This window comes from Equus caballus, chromosome 18 (assembly GCF_041296265.1).
Source record: "Equus caballus isolate H_3958 breed thoroughbred chromosome 18, TB-T2T, whole genome shotgun sequence".
NCBI classification, from domain to species: Eukaryota; Metazoa; Chordata; class Mammalia; order Perissodactyla; family Equidae; genus Equus; species Equus caballus.
In genome coordinates, this window is record NC_091701.1 from 78,200,995 (window position 1) to 78,216,171 (window position 15,177).

The following is a 15,177-nucleotide window of genomic DNA, read 5'->3' on the forward strand; positions in this document are numbered from 1 at the left end:
TATGAAACATTTCTTTGTTAGAATTGTGATTTCTGGTTCTAAATAAAAGAGCTTTTAAAAAATGTTCCTAAAACTTGGAACTTTCAGACTGTCATCTGTGTTTCTATGTTCAGTATTTGAGGGGAAAAGTCTTCCCACAAATTTGTCATTTTATCTAATACATGTTAAAAATTTTCAGAGAAGCATCCAGGAAAGAGTTACAAGAGAAAATTGAGATAAAAACACATTTGATTCTTGAATCATTTTCTTTGCTATTTTCTATTGTTCTAGTCTCTTAGAGCAATTTGTATTATGAACTATAGGCCCAAGATTGGGTTTACACTACTTATGTTTAGGTTGAATTAGCTTCAGCTTTATAAACCCTTATCCCTTATACATGAAAAAGTCAAGGAAGTTAGAGACTAGCAATTCTAAATATAAATTTTCTCGCTTTATACATACCTGAGGATAGTCTTCTGCTTCTGTCTCCCCTTATTTCATATTTTCTATGTGCTCTATTATGCTATTTGTCCCTCTCTCAAGAGTTAGCTACTTTTACATTAAGTGCTTTTGAACTGTTCTTGAATGGTAAGAAGAACCCTTGATGCCCCTTGCTTTGCCATTTTTTGCCTCCTGTGTCATTCAGCTCTACCTCTTACGTGCTTCATCTCATGTCCAGTCCCTTTTAAATAGGTTCCCCTAAATCATAGTTCATCCCATAGTCATTCCACTCTAGTTTTCATTGTATTGAGTCTTACCCTCCATACCTCCTTAACTTCCTTTTCTTGTACAGTGCAACAGCCTTTTTATTTTTTCCCTTTCCTGTCATTCCCCTCATAACTTCATCAGTCTTTCTTCAAAGCACTTCTCCTTTAGCTGCTGCTTTTCTCCTATACCACTTGTATCTACTAATGTTCCCAATGTTTATACCGTGATTGATTTAGTTAAAGCTACCTCTGGATTTTATTTTAAATAACATGAATATATTACAGTGTAATGCTCAGGAGCTGTCATTCTCTAGCTGTGACAGTGACTGTGAAGAACCCTTGATGACTGGAGAGCAGTTCTGCATCTTTGATCCTTTATCTTGAGTGTCACATTCTGCCTTATACTCTAGGCTCTAGAACTTTCATTGATATGGCTCAGTCTATCCCAGGAAGATATGTTCCATTGCTAGACCACGCCTTTTAATGGAAGCATTTTGGGACAAGCTAAAAGCTCATGTTCTTTTTACCATTTGGCCATTGCAACTTAATTGGTGACATATTTAAGTAGCCACTATGTGTCTAGAATTATGAGAGAAACATATACCATGGTTCCTCCTCTCACGAAACTCATGTCTGGTTGTACAAGTATACAATTCATAAAGATGTATTTGGTAATGTTACAAAACTGTAGGAGAGATTTTTAAATTAACTCATGTAGATCAAAATAATGAACATCTATAGAAATCATATCTATATCCACATAGGTTTTTCAGTAGGCTTAAATTATATAAAACCATCATTTAGCAAGTTGTTGATTGACACTTGATTATTTGATTATAATTTTTAAATAACCTCTCAAATAATGTGGGTTAGGAATAAAATAAAAGATAGTTCATTCTTTAAAATCAGAGGTGTTAAATTTGGAGAATCAGTTTGTCATAAATGTACATTCTCAATGTGGCACTTTTTTTCTTTCTTTAAGCAACCTCTCACACAATAGGCGTGTGCCAAAGATTGGCCCTTATCCAGATTATTCTTCTTCCTCATACATTGAAGACTCTATCCATCACACTGACAGCATTGTGAAGAATATTTCCTCTGAGCATTCGATGTCCAGCACACCTTTGACAATAGGCGAAAAGAACCGAAACTCAATTAACTATGAACGGCAGCAAGCACAAGCTCGAATCCCCAGCCCCGAAACAAGTGTCACCAGCCTGTCCACCAATACAACAGCCACAAACACCACTGGCCTCACTCCAAGCACTGGCATGACCACTATATCTGAGGTGCCATACCCAGATGAAACAAATCTGCATGCCACAAATGTTTCACAGCCAATTGGGCCAACCCCTGTCTGCTTACAACTGACAGAAGAAGACTTGGAGACCAACAAGCTAGACCCAAAAGAAGTTGATAAGAACCTCAAGGAAAGTTCTGATGAGAATCTCATGGAGCATTCTCTTAAACAGTTCAGTGGGCCAGACCCACTGAGCAGTACCAGTTCTAGCTTGCTTTACCCACTCATAAAGCTTGCAGTAGAAGTGACTGGACAGCAAGACTTCACACAGGCTACAAATGGCCAAGCATGTTTAATTCCTGATGTCCCACCTGCTCAGATATATCCTCTCCCTAAGCAACAGAACCTTCCTAAGAGACCTACTAGTTTGCCTTTAAACACCAAAAATTCAACAAAGGAGCCCCGGCTGAAATTTGGCAGCAAGCACAAATCAAACTTGAAACAAGTAGAAACTGGAGTTGCCAAGATGAATACAATCAATGCTGCAGAACCTCATGTGGTGACAGTCACCATGAATGGTGTGGCAGGTAGAAATCACAGCGTTAATTCCCATGCTGCCACTACCCAGTATGCCAACGGGGCAGTACCTGGCCAGACAGCCAACACAGTGGCACATAGGGCCCAAGAACTGCTGCAGAATCAATTCATTGGTGAGGACACTCGACTGAATATTAATTCCAGTCCTGATGAGCATGAACCTTTACTGAGACGAGAGCAACAGGCTGGCCACGATGAAGGTGTTTTGGATCGTCTTGTGGACAGGAGGGAACGGCCACTGGAAGGTGGCCGAACTAATTCGAATAACAACAACAGTAATCCGTGTTCAGACCAAGATGCTCTTACACAGTGTGTTCCAAGCACAGTATCAGATCCTGGACCATCAAAACCCAGAAGAGCACAGAGGCCTAATTCTCTGGATCTTTCAGCCACAAATGTCCTTGATGGCAGCAGTTTGCAGTGTAAGTGGAGGGATCATGTAATCGCTCCTGCTTGTCTTTTGGGGCCATTTGTAAAATCAGATTTTGTTTCAACTAGCAATTATTTACTTTTACCACTTTTGGAAATAAAGTGAACTATTTGGTTGGACCTGAAAAGTAATTAGACTATTGTAAAGAAAAAAAGAAATTTTTTTGTTTTTGTTGTTGATAATTAAAAAGTCAGTGTCACAATAGTCAGAGTAATTACCAATTTAATATGTGCTTTATGTACCTGTTGGTTTATAATGCAACTCACATCCTTGCTGTGAATGGTTGAGATTAAGTAAATACTCACCAGTTTAAAAGCTCCAAGTAAAATGATGCTAGTATAACTTTTGAAATAGTTTTTTGAGCATATTAATATCTATTATATACACATTTAGATTTTATCAGACTAATTTTAATAAAGCTTAAAAATCCAGAGAAAATTTTAGAGAAGTCACTATAATGAAACTATAAAGTTTTTCCTGGTTTTTTAGTGTCATCTTTTTCAAGAGTTACATGTTGAGTCTCCCACATTCCTGTGCTATGGGACCCCTCTAACTTAAACAGATAACTTGGCACTTGGTTTCTGGCCCTAAAGGGGTTATATAACACAAGACAGGATAGCTCACCAAAATCTTTAGCAGTCATTATTATGCAAAATGACTTCTCCTCCTCAAGCAAAAAGAGGAAGATTGGCAACAGGTGTTAGCTCAGGGCCAGTCATCCTCACCAAAAGTCAATCAGTCAATCACTCAGTCAATCAATCAGTAGAATCTAGCCCCTTGCTTGAGTGGCTTGTATTGTAGAGTGGTTGACAAACCCTTTGGCAGGGCTCCATATCAGTAAGATGTCTTGTCAGATATGGGAAGGGGAATGACCAGAAAATTTGTGCCTCTAGTGTTTCTGTCATTCTGGAAAATATTATATGCTGAATGCTTTTAAAGTTTGATCCACTTGGAGCTTTAAGTAGAATGATTAAATGCATGTTGCCAAGTTAGGATCACTACCAATAACCAAAGGATTTGAGAAGACCGCTGAGAACTTTGAATTTTCTCCTGGTTTTGCTTTTTTGTTTTTTCTGGATTCTCTTCCTTGCCCTATAGAATAATTCAACCAGTTATAAAAACATTGGGCTTAAAGAGTCTCAAAAATAGGTTCACTAAGTTTTACCTAGAGAAATATTGCCTGGCATCATGAATTTTAAGAAATGTCCATTAGTACCTCCTGCAGATATTAGTTTGATCTGTTCTGAAGTTACAACTCTAACTTTTTAGTAGTTTGTCTATATATAGTTCATTTTACTGTACTTTTATTTTCAGTAGGTGAGTCAACACAAGATGGCAAATCAGGATCTGGTGAAAAGATCAAGAAACGTGTGAAAACTCCCTATTCTCTTAAGCGGTGGCGCCCCTCCACCTGGGTCATCTCCACTGAACCGCTGGACTGTGAGGTCAACAACAATGGCAGTGAGAGGGCAGTTCACTCCAAATCCAGCACAGCTGTTTACCTTGCGGAAGGAGGCACTGCCACAACCATGGTGTCTAAAGATGTAGGAATGAACTGTCTGTGAGATGTTTTCAAGCCTATGGAGTGAAATTATTTTTTGCATCATTTAAACATGCAGAAGACATTTAAAAAAAAAACAACTGCTTTATCCTCCTGTCAGTACTGCCTCCTACCCCTGCAGCAAGGACTTGCTTTAAATAGATTTCAGCTATGCAGAAAAATTTAGCTTATGCTTCCATATTTTTTAATTTTGTTTTTTTAAGTTTTGCACTTTTGTTTAGTCTCGCTAAAGTTATGTTTTTGTCTGTTATGACCACAGAATTATATGTGTGTGTATCAAAAGTGGTCTCAAAATATTTTTTTAAGAAAAAAAGCAAAAACCATGTATTGCTGATAATCAGTTTGGACCAGTTTCTAAAGGTCATTAAAACAGAAGCAAATTAAGACAGGTTTGACTGCAGTGGTGTCTGGTATCCATGTTTTATTTCTGGGCACAAGCTAGTTTGTGTGTTGATATGTTCCTGAACATATTATCTTTTGGACATTCTTTTCTCTTGTATTTTGTTTGAATGTGCAATAGTCTATAGGCCACAAATAAGCTTTCTTGTAAGCTCTCTTCCTAACAGAGCACACATTCTTCCATAATATGAACATTTTTCTCCCACATTTCCCATACTTTTGGCAGGTCAGTTCTGTGACAGTGAATTTTTGCACAGGAGAAAGCAGCTACCTGGTTTCTTACTTTCTTTCTCCTTATGGAGAATGCAGAAGCATTGTCTCAAAGGGCTGTAAAGAAGGAACTACCAAAACCTTATTTGAAATGCCATTTCTTTTAACCTTCCAAATCCTAAATGTCTGCTTCCAGACATTTTAATAAACATATTTGCTTCTGGTTTTGGAAGTTCATAAGAGAGCATAGAACAAAGTAGAAGAAGTCAAATATTAGCCTTTTTCCATTTTATTTTATTTTTATATGTATGTTCATGTTCCGTATTCATTTATTTAAGAAGCACATTTTTATCAGAAAACTTATAGAGCTATACTTATATGGAATCTTTAAGTAGGTAGATGGTTAAGACAATATAGTGTTATAGCCTTCATTCTCTGAATAGGCCATCTTTGACTCAAGTAAAATTACATTTCCTGTTTAAAATAACTTCAAAAGTAATTCATAGTTTTCACCCTGTAGTATCTTTTATTCTCTTCCCAAGCAAAGCCTGTTGACTTTATCTGAAAATGATTAATCTTCCCATGACCTAAAACACTGTGTGGAAAAATCATTTGTCTGGCATGCCAGATCCCTGTGGAAGGAAGGATTGCTGCCAAACCTATCGCTTTTGAGCAGACTGAGACTTACCTCTCTCTCTTTTCAAAACTTTGTGTTTCTTCGCTAATCCTATTTGCATAATTTCTTCTTTTGCCAGTTTTTCACATGATCGTTGATATGTGAGTAACGCTTATTATTTACATTATATTAGAATATACCTTCTAGTGATAACATGTTATGTATCCTTCAATGATATATTTTTTTTAAAGCTTCCTTTGCTTTTTTCATTACTGATAATCGTCTCTTAAACAACCTCTGCAAGTTTTTTTAAATAAAGCACTTTATGTCAAATAAGGGACTTTTTTTTATAAGCACAAATTATTTTCTATCAATTTGCAAACAGTGATGATCTCACTTAGTTTTTTCAGATTCTCAGAGTACTTAATAGACGTTATCTAATTAAGTTCTGAGATTTCTCTGGGAGATAAAAAGCCCCGAGGGAAACACAGATTCCCAATTTAGGCTTTATCTCCTGAACAAGATTTTCTCACTCATATTCTTCTATCTTCACTATTTAGCTAAAAATAGCCCAGATTTTCTAGTTTGCTGTCCAAAATCCTTATGACTTACTTGTGTAGAAGCCTTCTCTTGGTTGTAGTCTGCTATGGTCTTATGAATTAGATGTTACAACACTTACTATTTGAATAAATGGTAAGCTGGATAGCTGGAATGCTGAATACAGTTTTGAATTCTTAGAATTAACATTACTTTACTAGTGCTCAGGATTTCCACCTTTTATGTTTTATTGGTCCTTCTGTTGATTCAGACTCCTAACATATTTTTCAGTCTCCTGGCATAAATTTTTTTTCATTTAGTTATTTTTTCATCTATGTAACAAATTATTTATATCTTTCCTGGTAAATTTTCACTTAGTTCTCTTGCCTTTGAAAGTCTTTGAACTACATTTCACAATATTATTTTCAAATATTTGTAGGAGATCTTTGAATCAAAATAAATTGTCTTCCTTCTCCAGTCGGAAGCATTGAGGATAAATGACCATTTGAGGCCTAACTCATATTTTCTTGACAGAAGAGTTACCTTACCTCCTACTATACTTTGTGTTTGGGCCAGTTGATTGTAAGCTTTTGAACCTTTTTTTTGATCTTTAATGATAAAATGCTTTCAAAAATTAATATACCAAATTAAAAGAACTCTTTTATAGTTTCCCATTTCATGTAAGCATATTTAAAACAAGTAATTTCTTTTCCCCAGTTTTTTTAGTAGACTCTTTAAAAAGTAGGAGAAATAGGAAGTGTAGATCATTTTAATAAATTTTAAATTGTATATCATACTGATTTACTTTTCAAATCTAATATACAAGCAAGCAAAATTACGTAAAATACTTATTTGCTAACTTTATTCATCTAATAATAATGTTTTTTAAAGCTAATATTTAACTGCTAGCACAAAATTTTGCGTGTAGAAAAGCATTTGAGTCCTTTTGAATAAAAGGCCATTTAATGAAAAAATATTAAAATTCATTTTTCTAAGTAGTATTACAACCTTAAAAGCATCATAATAGGTAGTCAAAGTCTAATATTAATTCCCTTAACTATCCTTATTTTATACTAGAAATTAGTCATTGAAAGAACTTGATTTGAATTGTGTTTAGACAAAAATGATTTAATTATAATTCCTAAAAATGTTCCCTTTTTTTAAATGCGTAATTGGGAAAAAAAAAAAAAACTGGTAGTCAGTGTAAAGAGTTATGGGAAGGCACAAGAGTGAAATAATGCTAACTGACCATTTGTTACCTACTGAACGCTGGGATGCACACTCGCTGTCTTCTTAATCCTCACAGCAACTGCAGATGAGGGAACTAAAGCTAAGGGAAGCTAAGTAATTTGCCCAAAGTCCACATCTTGGAGTAGACAAAGTCTTTTAACCTAGGTTTGCCTGTCTCCACATCTCTTTTATCCATACCACACTGCCTGCACACTGTATGACAGGATGAGTAATACACTGACATTTTGTAAGAAATTCAGTCATTATACTCCAGCACAACTGTGGCTTGTATATAAGCCAAACCAGATACCTTAATGACTTTAGAAGTTAAGCAAACATAAGAAGACATGTAGACATATCTATCGTTAGTGTTGCTTGAGAAATAATTACTAATTCAAGACAAAGTTCAATCCCACATCTGCCATCATGAATCTTAAAATCATTTCACTTCTCTTCACTCCTAACATTCTTATATTGCGAAACTAAAGGTAAAGTAAATTTTAAAGGAAAAGTGAAGGTGGTTTGTGGGAACAGAGACTTTTTCCTAAATTGATTCCATACTTGATTTGGAGGAATTAATTTAACATGGACTTTGTCTCATCAATCCTTTAACTCCATCTTGAAAATTTCTGCTTTTAATGACTTTAGAAAATTACTAATCCAGAGAACTAAATGAGGAGGATGTAGGAAGGACACAAGAATAATGTCCTTTTCATAAAGCAGTTTGTGTAGCTTCCTTACATGTATCCACTTGTTCCGGAAAATGTATGTTGGTTCTGAATGTGAAATAGTTAAAGAAAGGTAGGACCACTCAAGTAAGTATGTGTTTCAGTGGGAATTATCGCAAAATTTGGCAAGTATTTTTATTTAAAATATTTTCAAACTTGGCTTGTAAAGCCAAATAGAATACCTGTTAGGCTGCAGCTGTTTGGTGAACTTTCCATTCTCTGTAAACCTCTCTCCTCAAAGTCACTTAAAATAGAAAACATTTTTCAGTAACCTTTTTTTTTATATTTATGGAAATGAATATTTCATTGGAGGTAGTTAGCTCCTAGAACTTGAGATTATATTTCTATACAAGCTTTTATAAGTTTATGTTGAACTTACTACCAGTTATATGCAGGTTGTTACATAACTATTCACAGATTGCTTTATATATTACTTTATCTTCCAATCTAACTCCTTAAAGTTAAAATTTGTACACACTTAGTTGATTATCTAGACCAGTTATTCTAGAAATTGTGAAACACTCCCTCATATGCCCTAGGAATCTTTTTCGGATGGAATGTTTCTAAATATTCGTACCTTTTACCATCAGTTTGCTTTTCAGCAGATAAAATTTCATTTTAACTTTATATTCTGAACTATGCAAACTTTAGCCAAGACTATGTTACATGATCTGCTTCTAAATATACTCTTTGAGTAAATCTGGCAAATCACTATTTGAGCTAGTTATACAAATGATATTATCAAAAGGACGTTTTTCTACAGGTTCCCGGATTAAACTGATATATAAGAAAAGAGGAGATCCCAGGGTGCTCTGGTGCACCAACCCGTTGCTTTCCTTCAATCGCCTCTTAGTTTGTGGCTGGCCTACTCTATCCCTTGGTTAACTGACTATAATCTTTTGTGTCAGGAAAGTTTTCTTCATATTTATTCTGCTTCCCTCCTGTTTCACTTTATACCCATTTCTCTTATCCACTAGTAAAAAAAGAGAGCCATTGGTCATCCTCTTCAACATTGTTATTCTTCAGTGTGCTTCAGGCTTCTCAATTAACACCTAAGTCTCAGTTCTTCAGACTAAACTGCTTGGTTCCTTTAGCATTTTTTCCTCAATCTGATTTTAATAACTATTTGTAGTATTTAAGAACACCTAAAATTAAATTTTATGTTATATTCAAATTTATTGCTCCGGTTAAGTACCAGTTCGATGGGACAGAATTGAGAATTAGGATGTTACCTCTTGACAATGGATCCAACCATCAGATTGTCAGCAAATCAGCACTGAAGTTAAGTTTTGTATTAGCTAACATTTTCTATTAAATCGTGGAGTTTTACAATTTTATATTCTCACTAGTTATAACTAAAAAGCCGTGCATTCAGAATTGCATATTATTTTGCCAGTAAAATTTTTTAACCTATATTGCAGCAAGCTTAGCATTATGATTGAGCCACAGCGTTTTACATATTTCTTTGTATCAAATATTAAAATGCAAGATTAACTTTCCAAAGCAAACCCTACAATAATCAGGTATTATCTATGAATATTTTTGCAGACCACTTTTGAAATACTTATTGTTTTGCAACATAGACTGGACTACAACAACTTTCATTTAACTTTTAAGTGACTGGTTAAAGTTTAGTGTTTGTGCATATAAAAAATAATGTAGGATTTTATCTCATGGATAATACATTTGAAAGTAAATACTTCAGAAGAATTTATGCTGTATATTAAAATGATGCCCAAAATAAATCTATCATATCTTGAAAATTCCAATTCCATTATTACTGTGATGTTTGTAGTGTTACTGTTAAATGTTGTGACATTCATTTTTTAAACTTAATTTAAACCCAGATTTTAAAATCTGGCTAAGAGAGAAGGAATCTTTAGAAATAAATCACATCATTAGGGTGTCCAGTTTATGATTCCATTTTTAAGCAAACAACTGTATTTTAAGCTACAACTTGGTGGGGGTTTTTTAAGTGTTTTAAGAGGCAACATGTGGGTTTTTTCCATTTTATTTTTACTTTTAGATTCCAGAAAGATCTTCATGTTTTAGACTCACTCTATAGACATAATATTACTTAAAAACTCAGGGCCCCTTTCGTCCCTTTGCACATTGAAAAACTTCAATTAGTAGCAAACAAGCAATTAGATCCAGTGGAATATTTAAAGTGTTTGCACACACAGTTCATTTAATGTTTCATCTTATAATTTGATTTAACTTACATAGACAATATCAGACTTCATTAATCATAAAAACTTGCCCAGTTCTATAATTACTGAGTAGAGGGAAATACTCAACTAATTGGCTACATGCTGCAGCATATTTAGGCCTTAGAGTTGAAGCACCGTCTTCAAACTATTTCTCTCCTTTGGTTAAATGGTTATACATAATGGGACAAATCGTTTCTTTTTTCTTTTTCTTTTTTAATAGAGAACTTAGTAGAGTAGTTCCTCAAGGATAAAATTTTCTCAAGAGGTAATTTGACATTATAAAACTGTCTTCTGAAAGTGAACTAATGTTGATAGCTTTAGTAATAGCTTGGATGGTTTTGAGACGGTAACCCGGGTAACCTATTTATCACCTTGTCAGATCCAAATAGAATTTTTCTTTCAAGCAGACAAGTTCAAGCTTCACATTGGTATGCTGTATACTTAAAGTCCTAGCAGGGAAGTTATTTGTAACCAGTCTCTTGTCTCAGGCTCTCCACCTTATTACCAATCCTCTCAAGTATGATTGGGAAGCTTATTTTTAAAGAAGCTTAACAGTAAAAAAACTAAATTACTAAAAGATGCAATTCAAAGATTGGTCCTGGTTTAACATTGAGTTGCTTGGCTTCTGTGGCTTTTCTTTTTCTGGTCCATTTATTTATTTAAACAGTTTTTGTATGCCTTGTCATCATGTTTCCATGGAGATTATATTGTGTAAGTATTTGTATAAGCTGGAATCATCCTTAATTTTCTGTTGATAATTTTTCAAATGAAGATAAGTGGACAATTGTAAAATACACTAACTCTTAGAGTTTTGTAGTAGCTAAAACATGGAGATGTGTAGCTGCCGTGCTTTTTCTAAATGGACAGGAGAAACATAAGCTACAGAGTGTATTCTATTCTGAGGATGCGTTTCTGGAATAAGAAAGGCTGAAAAATTGTGGCAATTCCTCAGAACCCTCTTTCGTGTTAACGGGTATCTTTTGTTGGTGTGTTTTGCTCTTACATTACAGATAGAATATCATATATGAATTTATGAATAATTACTTTCAGTTATTTTGCTTTTGTATAAGCCGTCTGAGACCTTGCTATGCTGTATAAGTTGTGTTTGATGAGTCAGTGTGAGTATGAAATAAAGCAAATCACTTTTCTTTTGTATTATCTATGGATGCCACTATGAAAGCTGACATTAAGCCACTAAAGAGTTTTCTATGAATAATTGTAAGTAAATGCTTTGATATATATATAAACCTAAATAAAAAGATTGTATTGATACAGAGACCTTGGAGAAGGAGATTTTAAGACAGTTCTATAGGTTTAAAAAAGGCTTGCTGTAAAATGGTGCATTATTCCCTTTATTAAAGATCATATTAATGACAACAGTAATTGTATCTTTTGATTTTATGAGGTCACCAGAAATTATCATTGTTAGTGTGATATTTTAGATATTTTGCACCAGAATAATAAATGTTCTATCTAATATGACTTTCTTTACTCAGCATTATACATAAAAGAAAAAATTAACTAGGAGGCCAGCCCTGTGGCCAGGTGGTTAAGTTCACGTGCTCTGCTTCAGCTGCCTGGGGTTCGCTGGTTCCAATCCTGGGCGTGGACCTACACACTGCTCATCAAGCCATACTGTGGTGGCATCCACATAGAAGGACTAGAATGACTTACAACTAGGATATACAACTATGTCCTGGGGCTTTGGCGAGGGGAAAAAAGGAAGATGGGCAACAGATGTTAGCTGAGGGCCAATCTTCCTCACAAAAAAATTTAACGTTGGAGGAATAGTTGCACACCTACTATGTGCCAGGTACTGTATTAGTTATTTTACATATGTTGATAATTCTCACAGCAGTCCTACAAAATGCATATTATTGTCCCCATTTTGTAAATTAAAAAACTGCGGCTCAGAGAAGTTAAATATCTTGTCCAAAGCCACAGAACTGGTAAAGATGAGATTCTAATGTATTTTCCATTTTGCTTTGAACTACAGTTTTCATACTCTAGTTATAGTGAGAGAAACTCAAAATGAAAATGGCCCAGTGGTTAAATAGAGTAGCCAGGAACATACATGAAGCAATTTGAGGTTACTGAAAAGCTCCTAGGTACCAAAACAATAGACATTGGCCTAACATTGTGTTTGCGGTTCACATCATCAAATACTCTTTTCAGTTAGAGCTTTGTATTTTTAGAAGGCCTTGTTAAAATGGAAGATGAATTTGTGAAGGCGACCCATTGTTTTTGGCTCTAGATTAAGTCAATGTATTAGCTAAGCATCCTGGAGCAGGATCCCGTGTCAATCCACGGGACAGCTATGTTTTAAAAGAGTACTGGACCACTCTTACCTAGATGCCAAGGGAATTTTTGCTTGAGGAAAAGCATAGCCTACTCCCATAGACTCTGTTGTCACCTTAAATATTATTTTAGGGTTAATAGATGTGGGGTCCCCTTTTCCTTTTGACTCAAGTTCCCAAGCTTAAAATGTAATATGATGTTACAGGGTACCATTGCAATTCTCTACAGAATCCACCATGAAATATTCAAGATAATAACTACCCTTAGAGAAAATATGATGACCTGAAAAAATTGTGTAATAATGACTTGATTAGCCTTTTAATAAAAACTTACCACAAGTAAAATTTTTCTCATTTACACCTACACCTATCTGATCCATATTTCCAGTTTACATCCCTCTCTGCAAAGGACTAGCTTAAGCTGGTGATTATCTTCCTCTTTATTCTCTAGTGTTTTTCAGATTATAGACCCAATTCTATATTTGGGCAGCTTTCATTTTATTGGTATAACGCATTATTACTCACTTTTTTGAAATTGAGTCATTATTGCTGTACTGAGAGACACCAAAAAGTATGATATGATTCCTGTCCCCCAGGAACTTAAACTGTCTTGTGGAGGAGAGAAGGCCTACCCAGGAAATGGTTACATCCAAACAAGATGACGTGTAAGTGCCCAGATAAGTGGTAAACTATGTGCTCCATGTGTGTTTGAAGAGCTAAGGAAGACTTCAGTGAGGAAGTGATGATTGAGCAGGGTCTTGAAAGTACAGGTGGGATTTCAATAGGAAAAGTAAAGGCAGAATATTTGAAGTGACTGGAGATAAGGGAGAATAGGGACTGGAAATAAAGCAGAACAAGTAGATCCAAACAGAATAGTAAGACTTGAAAGCCAGATGTAGGTGTCTGAACTTGCTGTCATAGACAGTAAGGAGACCAAAGTTTCTTAGAGAGGAAGGGCCTTGATAGAAGTAATGTGAAGAAATTTGGACTGACGAGTGTGCAGGATAGATTAGAAAGGAGAGTGTTTGGACTGGGGGCATGAGAGAAACTGCAAATAAAATGCAATTTTCGTTGCAACCAGTAAGTTCCTTTTTCAGAGGGCATCCAAAAACTTTTTTGAGCACCTAATGTGTAGCAAGCTCTGCAGTAGAAGATAAAAGACACAGCCCCACCCTCAAGTTGTTCACAGTAGATTTAGAGAAAATTATAGTACAGATTATAAGTATTGTGACAGAATGAAAGCCCAGGGTGTTATGAAAGTACATGGCAAGGATACCTAATCCACTCTTAATGAGTCAGATGCAATTTCTCTCTTTGAGATAACTTTCCTAACTGTCTTAAAGTATGAGTAGGAGTTAAGAGATGAGCGATGGCCCTCTAAGCAGAAGCTGCAGCACCCATACTCAGAGGCCTGAGAGGTTGGGGATTTTTCAGGGGAATGGGAGGATGTTAGATAGAAGTAGCGTTTGGGATGCTCAGTTAAAGTATAAAGAGACAAGACCCAGAGGAACCCAGAGGGCCCTGAGGGGCCTATATCACAGAAGGGCTGGCATGCTGTGCTAAGAGTTCCGACTTATCTTAGAAGTCAGTGGAAGAATTTAAGCAAGGGCATTTCAAATTAGGTGACCCAGCTGGTGGTGGTAAGAATGGTTTGAGAGGAAGGAAGTTGAATATAGAAACATGGAGACTAGTATGGCACTGGCGAGAGATAATGAGAGCCTGAACCAAAGTTGAGTCACTGATGGTGTGATGGTGGGGAAGGGGAAGCCGACGGGGTCAGGGTGAAAGAAAACGAGTGGGACTAGTGAGCCACTAAGATGAGCGTTAGACAGATGAAGACCATAACTTCCAGGTTCTAATTTGGCTAAGGCTGATCAACCCTCAGAGAAATTAAAAATCTCAGGGAATGTGCAGCTAACTGAGGGGACTGCCTTTATAGGTTTTTGATATAGAGCAGTTTTGACGTTATGTGTTCAAAGTTTTGGTTCCAAAAATATATGCACATACCTTTCACTTGTTATCTGTAGAAAAGCTTCTAGAACAGAGCCTTCCCCAGGTAAGTCACACAGAAGATCAATTTGATCTTTTTTAATGAGTGCCTTATTAGGCCAAGTTGTTGCACATAGTATTGTACTAGGACGTTTTGGGGTGGCCCTGTCCCTGCCCTGTAAAAATGAGTATCAAGAGCAGCCTTAAAAGGAACAGCAGCAACAAAAAGATATCCTAAAATGATATGTGGAGGAAGGACAGCGAGGAGGTTGTGTTGACTGTAGATAGTGATCCTCTGAAAAGAGCTGCCTTCTCTTGCCCAGTTCTTCCCTCAACCAGCTTAACTTCTCCACCCTGGAGCTCTTCCTTCTCTCTCTACTTAATTAGAAAGCAAGGTAGAAAAGTCCAGAAACTATTTCCTATTCAAGGAAACAAGCATCTCAAACG

At 35.8% G+C, this 15,177-nt stretch overlaps 1 protein-coding gene across 1 annotated transcript in view; it reads left to right on the forward strand.

Annotated features, from left to right (window-relative positions):
- The window catches only part of BMPR2 (bone morphogenetic protein receptor type 2), a 212,434-nt gene extending 200,613 nt beyond the window's left edge, over positions 1-11,821 (forward strand). Inside the window, exons 12-13 of the mRNA XM_023622414.2 lie at positions 1,669-2,945; positions 4,268-11,821. Of these exons, the coding sequence (XP_023478182.1) occupies positions 1,669-2,945; positions 4,268-4,518 (1,528 nt within the window). The 3' untranslated portion in view covers positions 4,519-11,821. The remainder of the gene's footprint in view (positions 1-1,668; positions 2,946-4,267) is intronic.
- The last annotated feature ends 3,356 nt before the right edge of the window (positions 11,822-15,177 follow it).